This window comes from Prunus mume, linkage group LG3, assembly GCF_029339155.1.
Source record: "Prunus mume cultivar Tortuosa linkage group LG3, ASM2933915v1, whole genome shotgun sequence".
Classification (NCBI taxonomy): domain Eukaryota; kingdom Viridiplantae; phylum Streptophyta; class Magnoliopsida; order Rosales; family Rosaceae; genus Prunus; species Prunus mume.
The window spans coordinates 15,804,654-15,832,316 of NC_142700.1; the positions used below are offsets into that span (position 1 = coordinate 15,804,654).

Here is a 27,663-nt window from a genome sequence, read left to right on the forward strand (position 1 = left end):
CAGAGTTCCCATGACTCGAAGCCAGTGAGCTCCCAAAAGGTCTCGTGCTAGATGGAGGCAGGCTTATACATATAAGACACATCACCCCCTCTCCGTTGGTCGATGTGGGATGTTACAGGACACATGATTCTAGATTGTCCAGAAAATATGATATCCAAGTGTATGTATTTAGATGAACATTCAATTGAGCCAAGTATCATAAATATTATTTTTCATAAAATTTAATATAACATTTGTTGGATGGACATGTTAAGACTCAAGATCCCACATTAGAAAAAGAGTATATCACATAGTGGTTTAAGAGTTTATGGGCATCCTTTCCTTACAAGCCTGTTTTTAGGGGCAAGTTCTACCCATGAATTCTTACAGTATTTACAGATAAAGGCTTGTAGTATGCAATGTAAAGGAGACATCTGTACTTGAACCAATGGGTCTCCTTTACATCTTCTTTTGGGCTTATAAGGAGTTGGACTACTCCCCACATGGCCAATTGGTTTTTGGTGGAATCTCAACTACCTTCATGATATTAGAGTAGGTTGCCCACATGTAAAGCCAACGGTCATACGTGCCCACGTCACCCAATATGTGTTGTTCACGTGTTAGGCTTGAAAATTGCATATAGGCAGGGCGTGTGAGAATGTAAAGGTAAAAAGTCTCATATTAGAAAGTTGAGAAACCTATCAAGGACTTATAAGGAGTTGGACTACTCCCCCTGACGAATCGATTTTGAGATGAAACCTCAACTTCCTTCAAATATTAGAATAAAAGTCTCATATTTGAATCCCAGATTTTTGTTTAATATAAATAAAAGTTCATAATATAATTTGAACCAATAATGATGCTACACCTACAGTGATTCGGAGGTTGGTTGTAATACTTTTCACATTGTGGTCTTAAAGTATGGTAAATATAGTCTGACCAGAATTTGCCAAGAATTTGCCAAGAAGATGATGTCCTCTCCTCGAGGGAAAAGCGATATGAAGAAGAGAAGAAACTGACTGGAAGTCTCCCTTTAATTTAGTCTTCAAGGCCTGAATTAAATAGATATATAATCAACTAACACACTACTTTTCTGTTTGTTCCATTGCGCGAATTTACTCTTCAGGTCGCTCTCCCTAGAAGACAGGTCGAAAGGTATCATCTTTTTGACAAATAACAAAGTTTTGTGCGCGCTTTCAAAGTTCTTAGTTTAATAAGCCATATTATTTATTGGTATACAATTGCAAATAATTACAATGAGAAAGTTATAATTTTATTTTTTATCAATGGGTGAGGAAAGTTTCGAACTTAGCATCTGCTCTAGCATATATTAAGTTACTGATACTGATACACTTATTTCTCAATAATCTTTATATAATATAAAGTATGTTGGACCTTAATATATAGGAACTCCTACATTCCTAGTCGTATGACATATGGGCAGAAGTTTTTTTTTTTGTATTTTTGATAAATTATTTTTGCACATGTGTCAAACTGAAAAGAGGAGTATCTCCTTCCAAAGATGAAGGCAAGCACTAAGGTGTAGCTTCCATTAAATTACCCTATGGAACTTTCCGCATCATTTAATTAGCTTTGCTAAAATATAAAAAATTCATTTTTGTCAATTATAAAAGTAATAATAAAATAAGTCATATTAGATTATGGGTTTTCTTGTCGATCTCCTCCTATATATAATGAAGGGGTCTTTAAACATAGTGTTCATACAATTCCATTGGTGCTAGCTAATCAAGTACTCAACTACCTTGAGAAAGCTTGTGAGAAAATAAGCCATGGATCCTTCTGTGTATGAGGCTGCAGAATCGGGTGATGTTGGTTTTTCAGAAGAGCTGATGCATCAATTGATCTCCTCTGTCAGAAAACCCCAGCTCACAACAGTATTTTTCATATTGCAGCTGAATACAAACAAATACATTTCTTCAGAGATGTCCTAGATGATCCATCTTTGCTGTTTTGGGCTCCCAATAAGAAGGGCAACACTCCTCTCCACGTCGCTGCTAGAGTAGGCTGTGATGAAATTGTAAAGCTCCTCATTGAACACGCAAAGAAACTTCTGCATATTGAAGGAGCTGACGAGGAAAGAGGACCGACTAATGGTGAAGCTAACAAACTACTTCGAATGACTAATTTTCAAGAAGATACAGCTTTGCATGTTGCTGCCAGATGCGGTCACGTTCAGGTGGTGAATTTGTTAATGGCTGAAGATCCTGGATTGTGCTGTTTGATTAATTTTAATAAGGAGTCCCCCTTATTCTTGGCTACTCGGCATGGCTTTCCACTCGTAGCTTGTTCAATTTTGAACGAGTGTCCAATATCTCCTTCTTTTAGGGGGTTTAACGGTGTTACAACTTTGCAAGTAGCGGTAACTTATATGGATGAAGAATGGAAAGGTAAATTATGGATTCCGACTCTCTGCATTTAGGCAGTTTGTATGTATCTGCATTTCATTAAATTTTGATCGTTGCAATAATCTAACGACTTACGACTTAAAATGTGACACATCAAACTCCAACTTAACATTGTTAAAGTCTTCTCTAAGAAAACACCGTTAAGTCTAAATAAAATTCAAAATTCAAAACAAATAATAATAAAAACAGCCACGCACCCCCAACAACCACCTATGGCCCGCCCAAGTTCCCAACCCACCTCACAACACCAGAGGAAAGCCTGTCCCTCTTCACCACTAGCCAACCTCTCCTCCTCTCTCTCCCCCTCTTCCTCTCGTTTTCCCTCGTGTTCTCTATCTCTTTGCCCAAGCTTTATGCTCAATTGATTTTTTCAAAGAGGAGAAAATCATATGTTGGAAAAGAATGGAGACAACGAACTCTGCACCATCCCCTTTATCCTTCCTAATAAGTCAACCCCAACACCCGCATACAAACCCATCAACAAACAATTAACCTCCTGGAAATCAAAATTTAATATCAAACCCTATAATCTCTTTTCAATTATAAAACCTTAAATTTTCTCCCTTCCACCTTTAATTTTTATACGAATTTAGGAATCCCAAGAACCCTCTTTGAAATCCCTCTGTTCCATCTTCAAATTTGTTGTTGAACATATTTTCATTTTGAGAATATTTATTTTATTGTTGTTGCATTTAATATGTATTTGTTTTATGTTAAAATTTATTGAAAATTAGTCGATGGAGTTATGAACTAGTGTGGTTTATATGATTCAATGTATACTTTTATTTTTAGAAAGACTATATTATAAAATGTAAGTACAAAAACAATATTCATTAGATTTTACCTTAAACCCTTTAACGAGCCCACTAGTTGAAAATTCCTAGTTCTGGCCTTGTTCTATAATATCTTCCTCTCATAACCGTGTATCTAACTTTTGTATAAATGACACACTTAGGTATTGTGGAGACTATGGTGTCGAAATATCCGGATATAATAAAAAGGGTTGATGATGCACTTGGGTGGACTTCCTTACACTACGCAGCATTTGGAGGGAACCTTCAAGCAACTCAACTGTTGATGCAACGTGATAGTTCTGTTTCTTACATCTTGGACAAATCTGGAATGTCAGCTCTCCATGTCGCGGCCTATGCAGGTCACACCGATGTAATGGAAGAGATGATTCGGTGTCGGCCAGATATTTGTGATATGGTCAATCATTATGGCGAAACGGCTCTACATGCTGCAGTTTTAGGTGGACGAACAAATGTCATCATGTATTCACTGAACATGCCTAAGCTTGCAGTACTAATAAACGAAGCTGATGTGGATGGAAACACTCCGTTGCATCTGGCAGCCATCAAGAAAAATCCTGAAATTATAAGAGCGTTGACAGGCGACCCTAGAGTGGACATGATTGCTACCAATAGGAAATTCTCACAGACCTACGACATTTGTCTTAGCAAGAATATTGGAGAACAGGTATATATAACGAATTTTCAAGGCTATATTTTCATAATTTCATAAACGAAACTAGATGAAGTTCTCTCTACATTTTTCAACGTGACAAACGAAACTCCATAATTCTTCACTATCCACATTTATTTTCCTTCTATTATCTCTTTCACATAGACGTGGATTATGCCAGTCAACCATGGTTGTGAGAATTATGGAGAATTGTGTTTGTTTCATACCGTGCATATTCAATTTAGGCCTGGAGAAGCAAGCAAACTTGCGCATGCTTTGAATTTGGAGTCCAGTTTGTATTGGGTGGAAGATGTACCAATTTGGCTTGATTCTCTTATTCAAGCTGACATTTATGTATCTTGTGTTTTCTGTTGAAATAATAAAGTCTTTCAAAAACAAAAAAAAGGGCCAGGTTTAAAAAGCATTAATTCAGACAAATTTCATTGTGCTTTCTCTATGTTTCAGGAAATCTTCGGCAGTAGTAGTCCTAGGGTTCTGGACAACCTAGGCAGTTCCATTGGTCTTCCATATTTCCATGGCCAAATCAGACGTGATTTCTGGAATGTTCCCAGGAAGGATACCATTGAAGGCGAGAAAGAACATGAGCAAAGACGTGGATCCACACTCCTGATAGCAACGGTTGTTGCAGGCATTACATTTGCAGCAAGTTTCGTCGATACTGGAGCATCAGGAAGCGATGGAAGAAGAATAGAGCTTGAAGTGTTTTATTACTTGAACCTATTATCCTTCTTTTCCTCATTTTATTTGATTTATAATGAAACATTAGGCAAAAACTTGGTGATGCCAACCCGTTCAGCTTCAAAGCTCACTCGGCTTTCCGCCTCAGCAATGTTAATAGCAAATGCTGCGTGGTTATCTGCAACGGAGCACGGAGACACCAAGTTGAGTCTGCTTGAAAGTGTACATTTTATAATCGCTGCAATATTTTTGTTTCTTTACTTATTTTTTCTGCCGGAATTCATTGAAGCATTGAGCATGAAAGTAAAACAAAGACAATTATACAATAGAGGTTTTTCATTTTCTGTTTCGTATGTATTAGCTTATATAAGGAAGAAATTTCAGAAGCAACACGCTTTGTAAGACAAATATATATATATATATATATATATATTCATAATTGAGCATATTGTAATATACTTTGGCTCCCAGCCACTGTTAATTAAATATTGTATGCTTTGAGTCCAGCTCACATGATTTTGCTACAGAAAGACAACCCATGTTTATTTTCTCTTTTTCCTCTGTTTTTGTTGTCAAACTGCTACAAGCACATGCACGAACTTGTATGCTTTTTAAGTTTCCCTATTGTGTGGTTTGATTCTTGATAATAAAATGAGGTTCAATCAAATCCCATTTGCAACCAAGAAAATACCATTTGCTGAGCATACCCAAGACACAGAGTAAGGATCACTGGACGTGCCCCGAGTTAGGATCTTCTAAATAGAAAAACTGTTACAGGGGACATAGTTGAGGATCACAGAGACAGCAAGGGAACCATCCACATCCCTATAAAATGCCCCCAAGCCAAGATAAAAGGGATGCAGTATTCATCTACAAAGAGGAGAGAGGTTGTCAAACTTCTCTGTAAAACTTACTACGGGTCGATTGAACCTTGACTTGAAAACTTAGGACTCGTTTGAATGCCCCCCCTTCCCCCAAATTGAAATAAAGCTTTTTCATCCATCTAATTATTGCCTATCAAATTTAGAATAAATCTCAAATTTAAATCCCAAATTTATTTATAATTTGAACAAATAATGATGATATACAATGATTTGGAGGGTTGCTGTAATACTTATCGCGTTGTGGTCTTAATGTGGACTATAAAAAAAATAGCCTCGCCAGAATTGTCCTCTCATTAGATTTTACCTTAAACTCTTTAATTAGCCCACCAGTTGAAAATTCCTAGTTCTGGCATTGTTATGTAATATCTTCCTCTCATAACCGTGTATAACTTTCATATAAATGACACACTTAGGTGTTGTGAAGACTATGGTGTCGAAATATCCGGATATAATAAAAAGGGTTGATGATGTACTTGGGTGGACTTCCTTACACTACGCAGCATTTAGAGGGAACCTTGAGGCAACTCAACTGTTGATGCAACGTGATAGTTCTATTTCTTACATCTTGGACAAATTTAGAATGTCAGCTCTCCATGTCGCAGCCTATGCAGGTCACACCGACGTAATGGAAGAGATGATTCGGCGTCGGCCAGATATTTGTGATATGGTTGTTTACACCATAATCAACCGAGCATATCCAGTCTCAAAACAACTAGCACCAAGGCAGACACGCCTTCTCTCCTGCCGAAGGAAGACACTCTTCCGAGGTGCCAAGCACATGCCGAAACTCCCGACTGCCAAAGCTCACAAACTGTTAAACCTAATTCTCATGACACGTGTCACCATCGCGGCGACTTGCAAGAGTCCCACATGAAATCTACACCAACCTCCACTTTCACTTCCTATAAAAGAGCAGTGCCCTAGTAAGAGGTAACTACTTTTCGCCTTTTACTATTACTCTGCAAAGTTACCCTTCTTAGGCGCTTAAGCATCGGAGAGCCTTGGCCGGCACCACCGATGCCGGAGCTTGCATCGCTTCCCTATTTTTGTCTTCTGCAGGCTAGCCTTTGTGAAGGCCCGGACCCTTTCCTGTGAAGGCAAATCCCTTTCTCTAAGTTGACCCTCTCCAAAAGAGCATCAGCAGTTTGGCGCCGTCTGCAGGAAGCGATACTTGAATCCCATTTTTCTCTACCGGCCCAGTGGCTCCTTCTCCTATCCGCCCAGTCGCCTCTTCTTCACTCCACACTCGGCTATGCCTCACGAGGATAGCCGGAGGACTCAGCACCATATCCCCATGGGGTACCTCCCGAGAAGACCTTGCAGATGCCAATCTCAGGCAGGAGAGCCTCAGCGCCAGATGTCACGGGATGTCTGAGAAATATGACCATCTTCATGCTAAGAAGCGTCGAGCTCGAACATGACTACCGCACCTTTGAAGAGTAACTGGGAGATGAATCAGACCCAAGCATCAAAACACTACAACACAACTAGTCTTAAGGGATGGGGCTAATGACCTATCGACTGGAAGTGGGTTGGAATATGTCTGGAGACGGTCTTCCCTGGAGGACACTCCCAATCACCATAGGCCAAGCACCACATGTTCGCCAAGACTTCTGCGTACTCGGCTTATGCCCAATAAAGTAACCTCTCTCCTTTGCCTTCCGGCAATTGGCTATGTACCCAAGCCAAAGGTCCCCTGTTGCTTGGAGATCGAATACAAGTACATAAACTGCTCAAATGTTGGCTCCCCCAACCCAACCAACCACCAAGCAATGTAAACTCCATGCAGAAGTAGCCAAAAGTTGGGATTGTATTGCCCCGGCGCATACCCCAACAGCCAGCATCATCTGCCCAAGGATGAAACGGTATGCGAGACCATGCTGGTACATATCGGTGAATATCATCACTTGAACCCTCCGGAGGATATCTCACTACATCCGCAAAGCACTAGGTAACCTCAGGCCCACATAGGATGGCACACTATAATCATGCGAGCTCAACCAACTTGGCCCGGTGAGTGTATTCGATTCCCAGCAGGACACCAACCGGATGTCCACCCTCTGCGAAGTGAAACCATGGCTATACCCACGGACTCGATGGTGATGTCGATTGCTCGAGCCCACCTCCGGTGTATGTGCCAAGGCTAGAACCCGATCAACACGGCTTCTAACACTTTATACTTCTTCTGCATCTTCCTATATGCCTCGGCCAGACTCTCGATGGCCCAGCCATCTCACCTCATGAACTCCCATCCTAGCTTCTATAAGCCCTTCTACAAAACTATCATGCTGGGAACTCTCCATCTTGGAACAAACATACTCACTGGCCTCTTCACTCTCAGACATCTACAACATGCAGAAACAAGAAGAAGGAACTAATACACATGCAAAGAGGATCTAAGCACAAAAACACAAAATTGGACAGCCTCTACATGCTTTTTGATCTAGATGCATACATTCAACATGTTCATACTCAGGCTCAAGGTGTTCATCATACTCTTCAACATGTTCATACAAAAAGTTGAATTTCATTTCAAGAATTCAAGAGAAATGAGGTCTAACCTTGTTTGCACCACCACCAAAATCTCACCAGAAATCTTTTTCTCCTTCTCACTTTTTGACAATCTTTCTCAAAAAATCTCCAAGTATGATGCCTACGTCACTCCAAGTTCCTATTTATAAGGCCCTAGGGTTACAAGAGACACCCTAGCACCCTTTCACCTTCCCTCCCAAACCCTAGGCCCTAGGGTTACAAGAGTACCTACACAGCATTTGCAATTTCAAATTAGTCACCAAAAAAAAAAACCAAAAAAAACAAAACCAAAAAAAAAAAAAAAAAAAGGAGGAAGTTTAAGGGACCAGCTCAAGGTTTAGCTCACAATTCAATTTTGCCCAACAAGATGGCTGGAGCCCGACCCTTGTCCTAGCTCTTAAGGAGCCTAGCCCAAAAAACCAAGCAACCAACAATAAAAAGGGGGGGGAAGGTCATCCTAATTGTAAGGTTTGCTAAACTACTTTCTAAAGCCCAGTACATGGCTAGGCCCAAATTTGCCTTGGATAAAAGCCAAGCCCAAAACCCAGTTCTAAATATAAAAGCCCAGCTTTCCTACATTTAAATTCATATAAAGGCCCAAACGGTCCTAGTCCAGGCCCAAAGTCACGGGCCCAACCCCACATCCACCCAAATTTGCCCAACCAAATAGCTACAATTTGGGGCTCAAACCCGAAAGACCAGCTCTAATCGTCGACCGTGAAAATTCAGAACACCCTTTCCGAGCGGTAAGGGATGGGCGACAACAAAATGGAGACCTCCACAAATCACAGCCTTACCTCGGAAATTTGATCTAGACACCCAGTCACAAGGAAAGCCCAGCTCAGCCTACTTTTGCAATGTCCCGACCCAAATTTGTTCCCGGATCAGCTCGCAGGACTGACTACGGATAGCCCGGCTCCAACGCCTTGCCTTGAAAGCTAGCTCCAAACACCCACGGCCTCACCAAAGCGAAGTATAATTTCAAGGCCGCCACCCGGCCCGTGCTCACATGGTGCCATATGACTCAAGGTCACTTCAGCAACCACCAAATAAAAACTCCACCGAAGTCTTTGAGCCTCTTCCAAACTCCCCTTGCAAGCTCCAAATGACCCACTCTTGACTCATTGGCCAATACTCAAGACACACCAAAAGGTTAAAGAAAAACAACAAAAATTCAAAAACATTTACAAGCACCCTTGCGGCAGCAAGGGTTATATAGCAACAAAATGGAGGCCTCCATGAACAAAATCTCACCTCAAAAAGCTGCTCAAGGCACCCGTTAGCCAAATCTGCCCAACATTGACTCTTGCTCAAACTCACGTGTCGGCTCAAGTGGCACCCTCAAGTCTCTGCAAAAACCACTGCTGAATGTGATCTAGACACCCACAACAGAAAGTTCAGTGAATCAAGCTCTCAAGGCGGACTCAAGTAGGGGCGAAACTAGCACCTTGAAGCTGGAACCAGCCCACTCAGTGCCCGAGCGGCAACCTCCGTGGAAGAACTTTGGGAGAAGCTTCAATCACTAGTGATGCGGAACCACAGCAGCCCTTCTCACTTCAACCCTTGCCGCAAAGCTGCCGAAGACCGAGACTTCGAAGAGATCCGGCATTTCGTGTAGCCTCAACTTGCCAAAGGCCCGCACCGATCTTTTCCTTCCAGAATCAACTCAGACCACTCCACTCTTGCGGCTAGAAGGCCAAGTCTCACTCTGAAATGCTTAAAAACCAAACCTTGCAAAACTCCAGCACCGTTCTGGACCGGCTCAACTCTTAGCCAAACCGCTGATGGCAAGAGAATCAGCTCAAATTTGATCAAGGCACCGCTCTTTCTACCACAGACCCGGCTCTACATTTTGGCTCCAAAGTCACGCAAATCTGCCAAAGAAAACACCTGCATTTCGGCCTATTTCTGCAAGGATTCAAAACAAAAAACAAAAAGCTTACTTCAGCCCAGGCTACAAGGCAAAAACCCGGCTCAAAAAAAAAATCCAACACTGGACCTCTGCACCTAGCCTCCAAGGCCCAGCCCGCTCTGGAACTAGCCCTCACAGCTCCACTTCCAAAGCTTGCACACCCTTGCGGAACCGATCTATGGAGCCAAGGTCACCCAAAAACGGAGGGCCCGGCTCAATCTCTCTCCAGTCACGGCTCCGACTCACCTGCAGCAAGGTCTCGGCCCTCACCTAGCCCTTGTACTCACGAAGCGACAATCTGAAGGTGGCGACAACTCATCAGGTTGCGAGGCAGGCTCAGTTCAAATCCTAAGAGGACCCGGGAATCGCCTTGGAGGACAGTGCAGAAGATCTCTCCCTTGAGAGGAGCTCATGAATCTCGCCTCAAACCTCTTGCCGAGGCTAGTCTCAAGGAACCTCCCTCAAAAATCCCAATGAACCCTTGCCGGCAAGGGTCGAACTGACTAATTAGGGCAAAACCAAAAAATCTTGCCAAATGTTCCTAGTTTCTCAAACCAAAACCACTGCCGAAGACCGGCTACCTTGCCAAAACAAGAGTCCTAGCTATTGCTTGCCGAGCAGAGTTTCATAAAAACCAAAAGGGCCTTACTCCCCTCAATACCCTAGCAACTACCTAAGTCATGCCTAGGCTAAGCCGCCCAGCCCAACAATTAGCTAGGTCAATGACAAAGGACCCAGGCCATTTTTTGCCTTTTTCTCCTTAAACAACCTTGCCAAAGCCCACTGATCAGACCTAGCTCCACCATTCAATTTCGCCAGGCCTTGTGCCTAGGCCAAACAAAGCCTTTCTCTTGGGCCCTTGTTCTTTAAAAGCCCATCTTGCATGGCCATAACCAAAACAAAAACAAAAAGAAAGCTAGCCCAGCTCCTATTTTGGGCACTAGCGAAATGGGCTCCCAAGGATTCTCTTTACAAAATCCCATGCCCAGCTCAAAAAATATATGTTACAAGCCCATACCACTTGGCCATTCGGAAAAAAAAAAAAAAAAGAATGGCAAGGGGGCTAGGAAAATGGAAAAATGGAAGCCCATATTCTTTTCTCCTTCAAGCTTCAGCCCAATCTTTTGGGACCCAGGCCTTTCTACTCAAAACCATCACTTGGTTATCAAACGGCAAGACCTGAGTCAACAATCACTGAGGCCCACAGATTTCCTTGCTGAAGCTTCAAAAACCCAAGTCTACTTTTCTTTTAAAAGTACCTAGCTACCAACAATCACTGAGGCTAACACAGCTTTTATCATACCTTCCAAGTGTTAACGCAACTTCTAGCTTGACAACTTGGGGGACTAGGGACTGCCATCGGCTCCCACTAAACTTGGAATGCTCAGTCATGATCACACAAAAGCTTACAAGTTCCCAACCGAAGTCACTTCTTGACGCGAACTTGGGGACTCTGTTTACACCATAATCAGCAGAGCATATCCGGTCTCAAAACAACTAGCACCAAGCGGACCGCCTTCTCTCCTGCCGAAGAAGACACTCTTCCGAGGTGCCAAGCACATCGAAACTCCCGTGCCAAAGCTCACAAACATTAAACCTAATTCTCATGACACGTGTCACCACCGCGGCGACTTGCACAGTCCCACATGAAATCTACACCAACCTCCCACTTTCACTTCCCTATAAAGGGAACAGTACCCTAGTAAGAGGGTAACTACTTTTCTGCCTTTTACTATTACTGCAAAGTTACCCTTCTTGGTGACTTAAGCATCGGAGAGCCTTGGCACCACACGGTGCCGGGCATTGCTTCCTATTTTGTCTTCTGCAGGCTAGCCTTTATTGAAGGCCCGGACCCTTTCCCTGCTGAAGGCAAATCCCTTTTTCTCTAAGTTGACCCTCTCCGAAAAAGAGCATCAACAATGGTCAATCATTATGGCCAAACGGCTCTACATGCTGCAGTTTTAGGTGGACGAACAAATGTCATCATGCATTCACTGAACATGTCTAAGCTTGCAGTACTACTAAATGAAGCAGATGCAGATGGAAACACTCCGTTGCATCTGGCTGCCATCAAGAAAAATCCTGAAATTATAAGAGCGTTGACAGGCGACCCTATAGTGGACATGATTGCTACCAACATGAAATTCTCACAGGCCTACGACATTTGTCTTAGCCAGAATATTGGAGAACAGGTATATTATATATAACAAATTTTCAAGGTTATATTTTCATAATTTCATAAACTAACTTTAAAGTTAAATAAAATTTATAAATTAACAAAATAACTTTAATGAATAGACTTGGAAAAGTGTTGGGTTAAACACACATGTAAGTTTCAGTGTTTTCTTAATTAAGCTTCTTTTGTACTCGGATCAATAACAGGGGTATCCCTAATGATTAAAAGTTCAGATTAAATTGTTTTAGGGTTTTAGAGTTATATTTGCCTCTCTAAATTTTTCAACGTCACAAACCAAACTCTATAATTCTTCACTATCCATGTTTACTTATTAGGAATAGGCATTGAAATTATTCCAATTCCTGACTTCCCACGCATAAGGAATCAGAACTTAAATGGGTTCCACCTTATACCTCAAAATCGGGAATGGAATCAACTAGGAGGTGTTGTCGATCCAATTCCAATACCTTGATTTCCATATCTAAATTCCCCAATTCATAGCCTGCCCCCTTCACCCAAGTTCTAATCCCCCTTCCTAAATTAAGAGTTGAATTGTGTTTGTTTCAGACTCTGCATATTCAATTTTGTTAGTGTTTTCTAATGTATGAGAGTGATAGTGACGAAAGAGAGAAGAAGAAAGATTGAGAATGGCAAAGAGAATGAATCGTTCTCTTACTGCTCTGCAACTCTAAAGCAGAGGAATGTTCCCTTTCTATTTCATTACAACCTCACGCACTTTGAGTGAGGAGTATTACCGTTAGGCATAGTAGCTGGATTCTTTACATCACAAGACGATCTCAGCCATCCATCTAACTATCCGATATCATTGGTCTCCTGCACCTATTTGTAGCATTTGAATCAATTAAGTTATAACCTTATAAGTACGATTGCCTAATCTGCTGGGGCAGTCATTACCATGGTTTTAATTCTTTCTCTACTTTGTTTTTCCCTGGGAAATGATATTGTGGGGCTAATTAGCTCACTGGAGTTATGATTTGGACTTGGGCCTCTGCTATTTTGGGGATTTCTTAGTTGGGTCAGGTCTCTAAGGCCTGTTTGATTTGTATTTCTAATTCTGTGTAGTTGCTTCTGGGTTGTATTGCCCTCCCCACTCCAGTTCACAAAGAAAAAAAAGACGGTGTTGTTCTCTAAAATTCGATGATGAAAATTTTCCTCTTAGGCAGTCAATGTTAGCCTTGGAAGTTCGCATAATTGCTTTTTGAATATTGGGGCTCATTTTATTGCCATCAATATATTTAGCAATATTGCTAAATATAGTTGTTAAGTTGCATTATTGCTATCAATATTTTTTTATAGTTGTTAGTTGGAATGTTGGGGCTCAGAGGGTTGAACATTATTGCTATCAATATTTTATTATGGGTTAATGACCTAAATGGTCCCCCAACTATTGCGAAATTATCATTTTGGTCCACCAACTAAAATTTTCAATTCAAGCGTCCTTAAACTTTTTATAATGTACCAAAATCGTCCTTCCGTCAAAGTCTGTGTATTATTCCGTTAAATATACTCACCTAAAAATACGATTTTGTCCCTCGATTTAACGGAATAATACACAGACTTTGACGGAAGGACGATTTTAGTACATTATAAAAAGTTTAAGAACGTTTGAATTGAAAATTTTAGTTGGTGGACCAAAATGATAATCGCGCGATAGTTAGAGGACCATTTATGTCATTAACCCTTTTATTATAGTAGTCGCATTATTGCTATCAATATTTTATTATAGTTGGTAAAAATGACCATCCTCCAATTTTGTGGACTTTGAGTGATTAACATGGAAGATGAGCTGGTATCAATTATCAGCTGCCTTAAATAAAAGGAAATAGTCAAAACATGTATGATATATCACGGCAACAACTTTGAGTACTTTGCGAAGGCCAAGTCCTCTTCTGGTGCCCCAAAGGTTTCAATATCAATAATTTGCATTCAGTGGTTTTTGTTTCCCGACTTCTCAATTTCCATTGTGTGGTGGTGGTTTGCATCGTTTTCAAGCATGGTTGTTCTTATATATATAAATACATGTGAGCAACGGCATATACACAAAGCAACATGCTAGTGCAAGCTTATAACCTAAGGGCTCATGGCTTCCTTCTCTTCCTCTTATTCTCTTGCATTATATCTACATATATTCATGCCTGCAAACAGATTTGCCTCCACTCTATCTTCTTCTCCTTTAAATTGGACATCCCTTGATTGCTGTCGTTGGAAGGGCATCACTTGTGATCAAGATGGTTGGGTCACCCATTTACTCTTACCTTCCAAAGGGCTCAAAGGAGGTATCTCTCCCTTTTCACTTGCAAATCTCACCCATCTCACCCACTTGAACCTTTCCCACAATTCACTATATGGTTCACTTGAAACTCAATTCTTCTTGTCTTTGAATCAACTTGAGATCCTTGATTTGAGCTATAACCGTCTTTTTGGAGAACTACCACTTTCTCTACCATCTGGTAATATACGAACAGTTGATTTGTCCAGCAATCACTTCTTTGGTGCAATTCCATCTTCATTCTTCCAACAAGCAAGCAACTTGATTAGTTTCAATGTCAGCAACAATAACTTCCAGGGTATGTCCCATCCTCTATTTGTCTTCATTCTTCTCCCTCCCTTAGGCTATTGGATTTTTCTTCCAATGTATTCAGTGGCAACCTTGCTCCTGGGCTAGGAAAGTATTCCAAACTGCAGGTTTTTCATGCCGGTCACAATAACCTCTCGGGATTATTTCTAGAAGATATCTTTAATGCTACCAAACTTGAAGAAATTGCATTACCTCTCAATTCACTACATGGAGCCATTAGTGATAGAATTGCCAACCTTACTAACCTTGCAATCCTTGACCTTTACTTTAATCAATTGAATGGCGAGCTTCCTCACAATTTGGGGAAGCTCTCCAAGTTGAAATTGGTGACCCTTGATTTCAACAATTTAGAAGGTTCTTTGCCCAAGTCTTTGATAAATTGCACAAACCTTGTAGAACTGCATTTGGTAAACAACAACTTGGAAGGAGATATCTCCATGCTTGATTTTTCCAGACTGAGTCAACTTACTAAACTTGACCTCAGGGTGAATAACTTCACTGGTACGGTTGATGTAGCCCTTTACTCTTGTCGGTCATTAAAAGCCATTGGATTGAGTAGAAATCATCTAGAGGGACAAATACAAGCTGAAATTATTTCATTGAAATTCCTTGTCCTTCCTCTGCCTTGGCAACAACCGATTCACCAACCTCACAGGGGCAATGAAGATATTAATGAGTTGCAAAAGTCTTCACGTACTTATGCTTGATGGTGCCTTTAAAGGTGAGGGAATGCCATCTGATGATGACATGGTTGATTTGACTGATTCCAAAATCAACTTGTCAGAGAACCAATTTTCAGGTGAATTTCCAAAGCAACTTTGTAGACTACCAAGGTTGGTATATGAACCTAATATTGCATCTCAATTAGACGACACTAGTTATGAATTTGAATTGCCTATCTTCAGCAGCAGTAGCTTCGGCATATTTGCAAAGCAAACTATTCTACAACAAAAAATGTCTTCTGTTCCAGCAATGATACGCTTATCTAACAATAACATTAGTGGTTATATACCTGCTCAGATCGGCCAATTACATCTTCTCCGCCTACTTTTTCTTGACTCCAACACCTTTTCTGGCGTCATTCCAGACCAAATATCTAACCTAAAAATTTTAGAGATTTTGGACCTCTCCATGAATCACTTGTTTGGAATAATCCCATCATCATTGGTGAGCCTTAATTTCTTAAAAGAATTTAATGTCTCATATAATAACCTCGAAGGATCGATACCAACAGGCACCCAGCTCCAAAGCTTTGAAGCTTTTGCGTTTGAGGGGAACCCAAAACTTTGTGGTGCCGCACTTCCAAATAAGTGCGGACCAAATAAGGACATGGATGTAGATAACAAGAACAATAAAGACGTGGAAAATGTGATTCCATGGTTTTATATCTTTGCAGCGTGGGGATTCATAGTAGGATTTTTGGGAGTTTGTGGTTCTTTAGTTACGAACAAGACATGGAGATATGCGTATTTTCGATTCATAGACAATCTACAAGATATGCTCCTTTATGTGATGTAACAGTCCCCCTCAACAGGATGAAAAGAAGGCTTAGAGGCTAGATATATATTATTAATATTGTACTTTTTATTTTGCATTTCAATTTGCTTGACCCATTTTTTTTTCTTATTCTTCATTTCTAAGTAACCGGACTCAAATTTAAAGGATATATGTTCGGTTCATAAAGTTGTCATGACACATCCTATACAACTTATAACAACATGGATATTGGCAAGCCAAATCAGATATTTCATGTGCTTGAAAGCGGATGATATAATTTCTGGTCATGACTGATTCACTGACAAATTTTTCACTGCATTATCGCCGGATGGACCTCTTCCATGAAGCCCTGAAAGAAAACAAATGCAAATAACTGCCCATAATTTAAAATCAGCCAAACATTTAAAAATGAAGAAGAAGAAGACTCTATCTCTCTCTCTCTCTCTCTCAAAAACCAAAGACTTAAAATTGAAATGAAAATTCATGACTTACAGCCAACGCCAACAAAATAAAGCAAACGGAGTAGCTTTGGGGCTGGGGGGGGGGGCCACTAATTCTTCTCCACTCATTTCTCTTCTCTTCTCTTCTTCAGACTTTTCTATGCGACAAGTAAAGAAATGAGAAAGATCACGACATGTTTTTGGTCAGAAACTGAAATGGGTTGGATCATTTTGAACTTGGCCAGAACCCAATACTTTATATTACAAATGTTGGGCCATAACCGACTCAGCCCATAAAGAGCTTTATGTAGCATGTACACCTTGTCTTCCTTGCCTTTGATCACAAAACCCTCTAGTTGATCTATATAAACTTCTTCTTGCAGCACTCAATTTAGAAAGGCTGATTTTACATCAAGTTTATATAATTTCCAGTCTTTCTGAGCGCTAGAGCAATGAGCATTCTTATGGTGTCCAACCTAGCTACAGGAGCATAAGTTTCATTGTAATCCAATCCAGGTTTCTGAGCATAACCTTTGGCAACTAACCTTGCTTTATTCTTTTGAACTAAACCATCCAAGTTTAGTTTAGTTTTGTAAACCCACTCGACTCCAATAACTAGCTTCTCAGTTGGTTTATCCACTAACACCCATGTGCCATTCTTTTCAATCATTGACAATTCATCTTGCATAGCTTTCAGCCATGATTCATCTTGAGCTGCTTCTGCATACTTCTCTTGTTCCATGATGCACAGATTGCATTGTGCAAGCACATAATCTAATCTCTTCCATTTCGATGGTGATTGGTCATAAGCTTGAGTATCTCTCTCTTCTCTGCTCATGCCATTTGACATGTTTTGTGGTGATGTTTGATGAGACAATGAGTCTGTGCCATCTGTCCATGAGCTCCTTCAATGTCGGGTCTGAGACTGAGGTGTTAGTAAAACATTCTCACCTTCTCCATCTTCCATTCTAAAGCCATGATCACTTTGACTTCCATCTTTGAATGGTGCCATAGCTTTATCAAAATTCTCTGTCCAGTTCCAAGATGCCTCTTCATTAAATGTGATATCATGACAGTGAGAGTTTCTCGAAGATTGGATCAAAGATTCTATATCCTTTCTCACAAGTTGCATACCCAACAAACACTCGCTTCACACTTTTAGATTCAAGTTTGTGCCTTAGTTAAGCTAGAACTTGAACATAACACAAAGAACCAAATATCTTCAAGTGTGCAATACCTAGCGTTCTTCCACTATAGGCTTCAAAGGGTGTGATATTGTTCAATGCTTTTGCAGGACACCTATTCAGAATGTACACAGCTGTGTGAATAGCTTTTGCCCAAAGGTAATAAGGCATTCCCTTTTCATGTAGCATGAATTTGGCCATTTCAACCACAGTTCTGTTCTTCCTCTCTACCACCCCATTATGTTGAGGGGTATAAGTAGGGTTGGCAATAGGTCGTGTCATGTCTGGATAATAAACGTGTCAAGAATACTCAACCCAAATCCAACCCATTTAATAAGCGTGTCGTGTCGGGTTCGGATCGTCTTTTATCGTGCAGGTTTAGTCATATACGAGTTCATAAATAATAGCATGCATGTTCTGAAACTCACAACTGAAAAAATTTAAATTAAAAAAATAGAGAGAGGAGAGAAAATATAAGGAAAAAAAAGATAGAGAGAAGGAAAAGAAAGAAAAAAAATAGAGAGAGATGAGAGAAGAGAGAAGGAAAGAAAGAAAGAAAAAAGACAGGATGAGAGAAAACTAAAGAGAAGGAAAAGAAAGAAAAAAAGAGAGGAGAAAGAAGAGAGAATGAAAAGAAATAGAAAAAAAGAAGAAGAAGAAAGACGGAAAAGAAAGGAAAACAAAAGAAGAAAAAGAAACATTATAAATATCAAAAGGCATAACATATAATCACAAAGTTGTTTGTAGCATGGTGGATAAGATGTTGGAAAGAAATGAGGATGGTGAGGGTTTGAAACCCCTTATGTGTGTGCTGAAGTCTCCATTACTCTTCATTTTTTAGCAGGTTAGCGTGTATTACGAGGTTGACATGACCCGTTTAATAAGCGAGTTAAACATGTGTTTTAACGGGTTGGCGGGTTGACCCAAAACCCACCCGTTTAATAAACGAGTCATAACGGGTTGACTCGAAAATTACCCAATTATTAATCGTGCGGGTTCGGGTCATGCTTTTCCGTGCGGGTTTCGAGTCATGTAGCACGGGTGGTGTAGGAAATTGGCACCCCTAGGTATAAGCCAGTATGAGTTGCCTTTGAATGCCATGATCTTCACAAAAGCTGTGTAAACTCAGAAGACGAAACTCTCCTCCTCTTCCATTTTTAGCGGGTTAGCGTGTATTACACGGGTTGACATGACCCGTTTAATAAACGAGTTAAACACGTGTTTTAATGGCGGGTTGACCCAAAACCCACCCGTTTAATAAGCGAGTCATAACGGGTTGACTCGAAAATTACCCAATTATTAATCGTGCGGGTTCAGGTCGTGTTTTTTCCATCACGGGTTTCAAGTCATGTAACGGGTAGTGTAGGAAATTGCCACCCCTAGGTATAAGCCATTGTGAGTTGCCTTTGAATGCCATGATCTTCACAAAACTGTGTAAACTCAGAAGACAGAAACTCTCCTCCTCTGTCACTCCTCAAGCACTTCACCTTGTGTCCATATTGAAGTTTTGTCATAGCTTTAAATTTTCTGAAGCAGTTGAACGCATCTGATTTGTATCTTAAAAAGTACACCCATATCATCCTTGTGAAGTCATCAATAAGTAGCATGAAATACTTGTTTCCTGCAATAGACTCATTCCTCATAGGGCCACATAGATCATCATGGATTAACTCAAGAGGAACATTTTCTTTTAGAGCTTGATCTTTTGGAAAAACATTTCTGTGATGTTTTCCAAATTGTCAACCCTCACACACAACACTGTGTTCTTCTAGTTGTGGCAGTCCATGCACTATGTCCTTGTCTCTTAACTGTTTTAGCCCCCTAAAATGCAAATGTCCTAGCCTTTTATTCCAAGTCCATGTGCAATGAGTGACACCGTCCTTCATGGCTAATTGATTCTCAGCTAGTAGAAATAAGGGATAACATCTATTCTTCTTCATTGGAACCTTGATGATGAGACAGTTCATTGAAGAGCTATCAAACACCTTGTACATTCCTCCTCCAAACAACATAAAATACCCATGCTCATCTATTTGCCCAACACTCAACAAGTACTTCTTCAATTCTGGAAGATACATCACTTCTCTGATGTATTTTCTGCCTCTAGTTGTATCTATGACTAGTGAACCCATGCCAGCTACATTCACAAGTGTATCAGTTAACATTTGCACCTTCATAGCCACATTTGTTCTCACATTAACAAGAAGATCCATATTGCTATTCATGTGATTGCTACAGCCACTGTCAATGTACCACTCTCCATTTGTCTTTGCCTCAGTGGTTGCATAGTTTGCATAGAACAGATTTCCAGTCACTTCCATTTAGCTTGCACAATTTGCCTTTTGTACAGATTTTCCTGTAGTACAGTCTCTAGCCAAATGACCAAACCTATCACAGTTATAGCATTTTGGCTTTCCCTTATATCTACATTCACCAAAGTGGAACTTTGAGCACACTTTGCAATGTGGTTTTACACCTTCTTGACCCACTAGTTGTGATGGATTCAAATTCTATGCAGGATTGTTTTGTTGAGGCTTGCCTTTTGATTCCCACTGTTTACCCTTGGGATTCCAATTTTTCTGAAATTTGGATGAACCAGATTGAGCACCACTCTTGTTCTAGCCTTTTGGACTCATAGTGAATGAGGCAAATGCCTTCTCATTTGTATCCATATTGTGCAAATCGAACCGTTTGTTCTTGACTCTTCAAAATAGCAATCACTTCTTGCAATTCTACAGTCTCTAGACTCTTTGTGTTTTCAATCACAAGGCATGTGCGATCATACACCGTACTGAGACTAATCAAGACCTTTTGAACAAGCCTCTCATTCGAGGGAACCTCACCAAATGTTTTCATTTGATTAATCAACTCATTCAATCTTGTAAGATAATCAAACAGAGACTCATTATCATGCATTGTAGTATATTCAAATTCACATACGAGGTTTTGAAGTTTCACCAATCTAAATTGATCACCACCATGGTATTCTCCATAAAATACCTCCCATGAAGATTTAATCGGAAACTGCATTTTGTATGATACCTAGAGCTTTTGCATCTTTCATGAAGATTGTAGCCATTTTCTCATCGTCTTCTTCTTTTGAGGTTTCCTCAGATGTCTTCTTCTTCTTCTTCGAATCAGAGATTGGAATTCCCTTTTCCACCAGATTCCATAACCCATATGATTTGAATATGGTTACCATCTTGATTCTCCAAAACTCGTAGTTCTCATCGAAGAAGATCAGAGTTCTCATCTCTGAGCTTCCATATCCAGCCATTTCTGATCTCAAGTACACCAAAAAAACGAGTTATTTTCAGATCAAGAAGAAATTGAGCTTCAGCAGCTTTTCCAAACCTTGTGCGAGCTTCGATATGCCCCAAATGATTTCATAGTTCGAACGCCCAGTTCAAATGATCAAACCTGGCTCTGAGGCCATGTTAGTGTTTTCTGATGTATGAGAGTGATAGTGACGAAAGAGAGAAGAAGAAAGATTAAGAATGGCAAAGAGAATGAATCGTTCTACTGCTCTGCAACTCTAAAGGAGAGGAATGTTCCCTTTCTATTTCATTACAACCTCACGCACATGGAGTGAGGAATATTACCGTTAGGCACAGTAGTTGGATCTCTTACATCACAAGATGATCTCAGCTCCATCTAACTATCCAATAGGATCACTACATTTGGCAATGGAAAAATAAGAAACAAAAGACTATTTTAACTAACTTCTATTTCAGCTTAAGAACTTATAATTCAACAAATTTGGGCCTGGAGAAGCAAACAAAGTTGTGCATGCTTCAGCCCAACATGCTTTGAACTCAGAGTCCAGTTTGCATTGGTTGGAAGATGTACCAATTTGCTTGATTCTCTTATTCAAGCTGATAGTGATGTATCTTATGTTTTCTATTGAAATAATACTACCTTTCAACCAATTTCATTGTGCTTTCTCTATGTTTCAGGAAATCTTCGGTAGTAGTAGTCGTAGGGTTTTGGACAATTTCATTGGTCTTCCATTTTTCCATCGCCAAATCAGACGTGATTTCTGGAACGTTCGAGAAGGATACTGTTGATGCTCTTTTTGGGAGGTCAACTTAGAGAGTAGGTGATAGTAGATGATGGGTGAAGGTGAGGACCTTCAGTCTATATGTGAAGACTTAGGCAAGCGATAAATGTAAAGAAGACAAGATATACGTGGTTCACTCTTAATAAACGGGCTACGTCCACGGAGAAGTATGTTCTCATTATAATGGTGTATGATTACATTTGTACATGGGATAGGACCCGAATATAAAGACGACAAGTGATATGCCCAGGCCAGGGATCTAGAAGAGAGTCACGGCCCGAATCTAGCTCGAGATCCGGATCCTCTTGTCAGTTGAGATAAGTCCCTTTTTACATGGATATTATTCCCTATTTATAGGGAGGTGAAAGTGGGAGGTTTGCATAGAATTTCGATGTGGGACTTTGTGCAAGTCGCTGTGGTGGTGACACGTGTCATGGTGTTGATGCTCTTGGTGCTAGTTGCTTTGATGCTGGATATGCTCAGTTGATTATGGTGTAAACAGTAGTCCCCCAAGTTCGAGGTCAAGAAGTAACTTTTGGGTTAGGAACTTGTGAGTTTTGTGTAATCATGGCCGAGCATTCCAGTTGATGGAGCCTCGGGGCAGTCCTAGTCTCCCAAGTTGGCAAGCTAAGTTGCGTTAACACTTGTTAGCTATGTGAGCTTCGAGTCGTCAAGGCTAGGGTATTGAGAGAGAAAGGTGTGTCCCTTAGATTTTTACAGGACTGCCATTCGGCAAGTCCTTGATTCAAGCACCACTTAGCTTTGGCAAGGGGTCGATAAATTTACAGTACAGAGCTGCGGGAAGGTAATTTTGAGATGATCCTTAGCGAGGCATTTCTTGGTGCACCGTTCTACTCCGCTCAACCCTTGCGCCCATCTTTGAGCGGCAAGGGTGGTTTGAAGATTTTGGAGCTTTCAAAGTGGTCGTCTGGATCTCGTAAGTTGGCGTGACTTGGAGCTCGGTTCTTTTTATGATTAGGGCAGTTCGGCTAAGATTTTGAGCTAGTCAGGCGGGTGTTGGAAGGTTCGCACGGTTTATTGTCTTAACTATTTCGACGGTGAGACTTGGCCTTCTAAGCTTCGACAAGAGTGGGTGGGTTGAGTTGATTCTTGGAAGGAAGAGATCAGAGTGGGCCTTTGGCAAGTCTAGGCTACAGTGGATCTACTGATAAGGTAAGTAATTTGTGAGTGCCATTTTATCTGTTGCCCAACCCTTGCCGTTCGACAAGGGTGCCTTGATTAAATTTTTTATGCCTTGATTTTTTCTTCACGATGCCTGCCATTTGAAAAGTTTGACTTGAGAACTTTATGTTGTTTTGTTGTGAACAAAGGAGCTTTGATTTGTGTTGGGTTTGGGTGTTGGAAAATCCTTGCTGTTTAAGGCAAGGGTGGCAAGGGTAGGTTGAGTAAATTTTGAGGGTTACGGAAGAGTTGGTATCATGATCACAGTTCGGCAAGATTTGGCTGTCTCTAATCCTTGGCCAGTGGGACTTGGACGGGAGACTTGGTGCATCAGCTCAGCCAATATCTCTGCCTAAGGATGCGAGGAAGGGTTTCTTGGTGTCGTGATTTCTGCATGGCTGACCATTTGGGTGAGTCTATGTCAAGCAGGGCTGTGAGGTGGATCGAAAAATTGAGCTTAGTAGGAAAAGGAAAAGGAGGCTGGACCTTTAGTTCTGCTGGAGGTGAGGACTTGAAGCTGGTCCTATTTGATTTTTGGAGGAGAAGGATAGTGAGGCCTCTCAAACTCATGACATGACCCTTGCCGTTCGGCAAGGGTCTTTGAAATCTTGTGAGTCATGGTTTTTCTTGGGTTTGCCTCGACAAGAAAGAGGTTTGAGAGCATCTCTGGCTGGGAAAGTATCGGTGCACGGTTTGGCCAATTGGTTGACTTGGATGATGGACCTCTGTCAATCCGTAGTACATTTTTCCACATTTGCTGAATTATGTCCAACTTGCTAGCCCTTAAATCATAGAATGACAGTGTGCCAAGCTTTTGATTTAAGTGATGAAGGATGTTGGGTGCGTAGAGGAATTTCTTGGCGGGGTGTGCCATATTTTGGAGACAATATGTGAGGTGCCGATCTGAATCTCGTTTTGTCTTCGGATGGTGGGATTTTTGGTGGCTTCCTTTGGGTCTTGTCCATCAGCATGTTGGGATGATATAAATTTGATATTTCTCACCCCTTGGCGAATATTTAGGCTTTTGGCAAGCCTCTTGGTGGCCGGGCCTTTAAAGCTTCGGCAAGAAAGTCGTGAGTTTTTCGACCTAGCCTTGCGTTGTTGAAATGGGCTAGATCATTTAGAGCGTGGCATAGTTTCAGGGCCAGGCTGGTTTTGAAGGAGGTGAGCCATCAGATTTTGCCATTCGAAATGCTCAAATTTTAACGCAATTTGGGGCTGGGCTCTTGGAGTGGGGCCATGGATGTAAGAGTGGCCATTCGGTATTCAAGCACTCGTAATCTTGGATTTCCGAGAGTATAGTATTATGTGTCCTGGGTCTTGGGTTTTGTCAAGCCTTGGAGCCGAGCACAGGCGCAAACTCTTGTAAGGGCTGGCTTATGTTGGTTGGGCACAAGCGAATCCCTTAGTGAGCCTTCCATTGTGGCTAAATATTTTCAGAAAGTAGTTGGGTCTTTGAAGGACGGACTTGGAATCCTTGAGGCTGGGCCTTTGGCATCGTGGTGTTTGCGAAAGTGGTGTTGGAGTCGATTGTGGTTTTGTATGGTAACTCATTGCGCCTTCCCTAAAAATTTTATGCTCCTTGCTTTGTTCAGACAAGGAGGCCAAAGGTACCGAAGATAGGCCTAGGCCAAAGGTGAGCAAGGGGTAGTGTTTGTTGGAAATGGTGAGAGCAACCCATAGCCATTACACAACCCTTGCCATTCGGCAAGGGTGTTTGGGGAGAATAATTTCAAAAAGCAAGGAGTTAGGCCCTTGGGGTGTATTTAGGTTCTTGGCAAAGACATGGGGTCAAATAGGCTGGGCCTTACTAGAGCGTTCGACAAGATTGTCCTTGGAGCTAGGCTTTGGCAAGAGGAGCCAGTGGTTCAGAGCTGTAGTCTGGTCTTAGGAAGACTCGGCAAGTAGTGGAGCTGGGCCTTTAATGTTGTGGTAAGGCTGATGCTTGAGAAATTTGGGAGCAAGGTCCCAGCCACTTCTTAGAAAGCCTAGGTTGCTTCGGTATGGTCCTTGGGGCTAGGGACCGAAATGGGCTTGGACCATTAGTTAAGCAATGGTTGGACCCCTTGGAGCTAGGCCTTGTGCTTAAACATAATCCTTCCATGTAGCCTCGTGCAGCTCCAGATCTTCTAACGAAGGCTTCGCGAGTTGGTCATGGCGCCTATAATGATGGTGGGCATCGAGGTTGAGCTCGAGCGGGCTGCACTGTGACGATGGTGGGCATTGAGGTTAAATAGGCTGAGGCCTTCTTGAAGGACTTGAGAGCGCTGGGGCCTTGGGCTGGGTTTTGTAGGTGTCGGCGGGGTGGTGAGCCACGGATCACCTAGAGCTTTGGCAGGGTCATTAAGATTCCACTTCAGTTTTGGTGAGTTCTGTGAGGTCCATTTCGCTTCTCCATGGGACCTGCAATTCAGTGATTTTCTTCGAGCCTCCAAGGCTTGTTGAAACTTGAGAAGCTTGGAGCCGAGCCTGTTTTGGAGTTGGGCTTCACGTGTTAGTGACTTGGTGTTGTAGCTCGAGTGGTCTTGGAGTTGGATCTTGGGTTAGGAGGACTTAGAGTTCATCCTTGCGTGCCCCTTGGTGCTTTAGCTCAGGTGAGTTTGGAGCTGGGCCTCTGTGGAGTAAATCGTTTGAAAAGCGCCCCCCTTTGAGCTTGTTTTGGCGTTTAGCGAGGTTGGAGGAAAGGAGGCTAGCTCCAATGTCCGCGCCATTAGAGGTCTTGATTTCTCTCCGTGGCATGGGGTGCTTTCGAAAGTGAATTTCATGAACCTTCATTCGGATTGAAATAATGGCTCGTCCCTAGCTATTATTCATATGCAATATTTATATGTAAGAAGAGAGATTTTATCTTGTGGTGAGGATGTACGTGGGCGTCGCTCATATCAGAGAGGTTTGATGAAGGCATCGCATGCGCCTCATGATGACGAGTGCGAAGGCATTGCTTGCCGAATGATGATGAGGTGCGAAGGCATCACTCAAGCAGCGGCGGTGCGAAGGCAACACAAAGCTGGCATGTTGTAAGGCATTGTGACTAGGCACGAGGGTGCCGGAGGCAACACAAAGCTCGCATGTCACAAGGCAATGTGGCTAGGCACGAAGATGCCGAAGGGAACACAAAGTTTGCGTGTCGCAAGGCGATGTGACTAGGCACGAGGGTGCTGGAGGCAACACCAAGCTCGCATGTAGTAAGGCGATGTGACTAGGCACGATGGTGCCGAATGCAACACAAAGCTTGCATGTTGCAAGGCATTGTGGCTAAGCGCGTGGGTGCGGAAGCATCTCTCACGCCGATTGATGGCTAGGTGCGAATGATGGCGGGGTCTTTGAAGGCATCGCTCGTGCTGATTGATGGCTAGGTGTCGAAGGCATAGCTCATGCCAAATGATGGCAGAGTGCGAAGGCATCACTCGCGCCAAATGATAAGGGTGCGAAGGCATCGCATGCCGGTTGATGGCTGGTCTTTGAAGGCATCGCTCACGCGGTTGATGGCTGGAGTGCCAAGGCATCGCACAAGCTATATGATGAAGATTGTATGGGTGCGAAGAACCTTTGAGGAATAGGAGAACAACATAAGCCTTTTGTACCAATTCCCACAGACGGAGCCAAACTGTTGATGCTCTTTTTGGGAGGTCAACTTAGAGAGTAGGTGATAGTGGATGATAGGTGAAAGTGAGGACCTTCAGCATGTGTGTGAAGACTTGGGCAAGCGATAAATGTAAAGAAGACAAGATATACGTGGTTCACCCTTTATAAACGGGCTACGTCCACGGAGAAGTATGTTCTCATTATAATGGTGTATGATTACATTTGTACATGGGATAGGACCCGAATATAAAGACGACAAGTGATATGCCCAGGCCAGGGATCTAGAAGAGAGTCCCGGCCCAGTCTAGCTCTGAGACCCGGATCCTCTTGTCAGTGGAGAGAAGTCCCCTTCCACATGGATATTATTCCCTATTTATAGGGAGGTGAAAGTGGGAGGTTTGCATAGAATTTCGATGTGGGACTTTGTGCAAGTCGCTGTGGTGGTGACACGTATCGTGGTGGTGACACGTATCATGGCGTTGATGCTTTTGGTGCTAGTTGCTTTGATACTGGATATGCTCTGTTGATTATGGTGTAAACAGATACCATTGAACGTGAGAAAGAAAAGCTACAAAGACGTGAATTTAGACTACTGGTTTTTTCTGTCTCGAACTTAGTTTCCTTCGTTTCCTCATTTTTAGTGATTTATAATGAAATAGTATACAAAAACTTCATGCCAACCCTTGCAGCTTCACACTTAACTCAATTGTCCGCCTTAGCAATGGTAGTAACAGTTTCTGCAACGCAGAGAGAATACACCAAACAGAGTCTGCGTGAAAGTGTAGGGTTTATAATCGGTCTGACATCTATATTTCTTCTCCTTCTTTTGTTCCTGAAATACAACGAAGCATTGACGATGAAACTAAAACAAAGACAATTATACAAAAGAGGTTTTTCATTTTCTTTTTCGTATGTATTAGCTTATGTAAGGAAGAAATTTCAGAAGCAACATGCTTTGTAAGACAAATATATATATATATATATATATATATGTACTTTCTTTTTTTCTTTAAATTATAACATATTCATAATTGAGTATATTGT

The 27,663-nt window shown here is 41.6% G+C and overlaps 2 protein-coding genes and 1 pseudogene across 2 annotated transcripts; all 3 read left to right on the forward strand.

Annotated features, from left to right (window-relative positions):
* The first annotated feature begins 1,769 nt into the window (after positions 1–1,769).
* Positions 1,770–5,054, forward strand: LOC148918874 (protein ACCELERATED CELL DEATH 6-like). The gene is given in 4 exon segments (XM_089048560.1): positions 1,770–1,814; positions 1,817–2,387; positions 3,361–3,884; positions 4,335–5,054. Coding segments are annotated over 4 exon segments (1,776 nt in total). The 3' UTR covers positions 4,971–5,054.
* Positions 5,055–5,852: 798 nt separating this feature from the next.
* LOC148918875 (uncharacterized) lies at positions 5,853–27,580 on the forward strand. Its single transcript, XM_089048726.1, has 4 exons — positions 5,853–6,116; positions 11,816–12,088; positions 21,749–21,849; positions 27,160–27,580. Exons 1-4 carry the CDS (start codon positions 5,853–5,855, stop codon positions 27,578–27,580), a joined length of 1,059 nt encoding a protein of 352 aa, XP_088904852.1.
* On the forward strand, positions 14,143–16,371 carry LOC148918876 (receptor-like protein 2; annotated as a pseudogene).
* Positions 27,581–27,663: the final 83 nt, after the last annotated feature.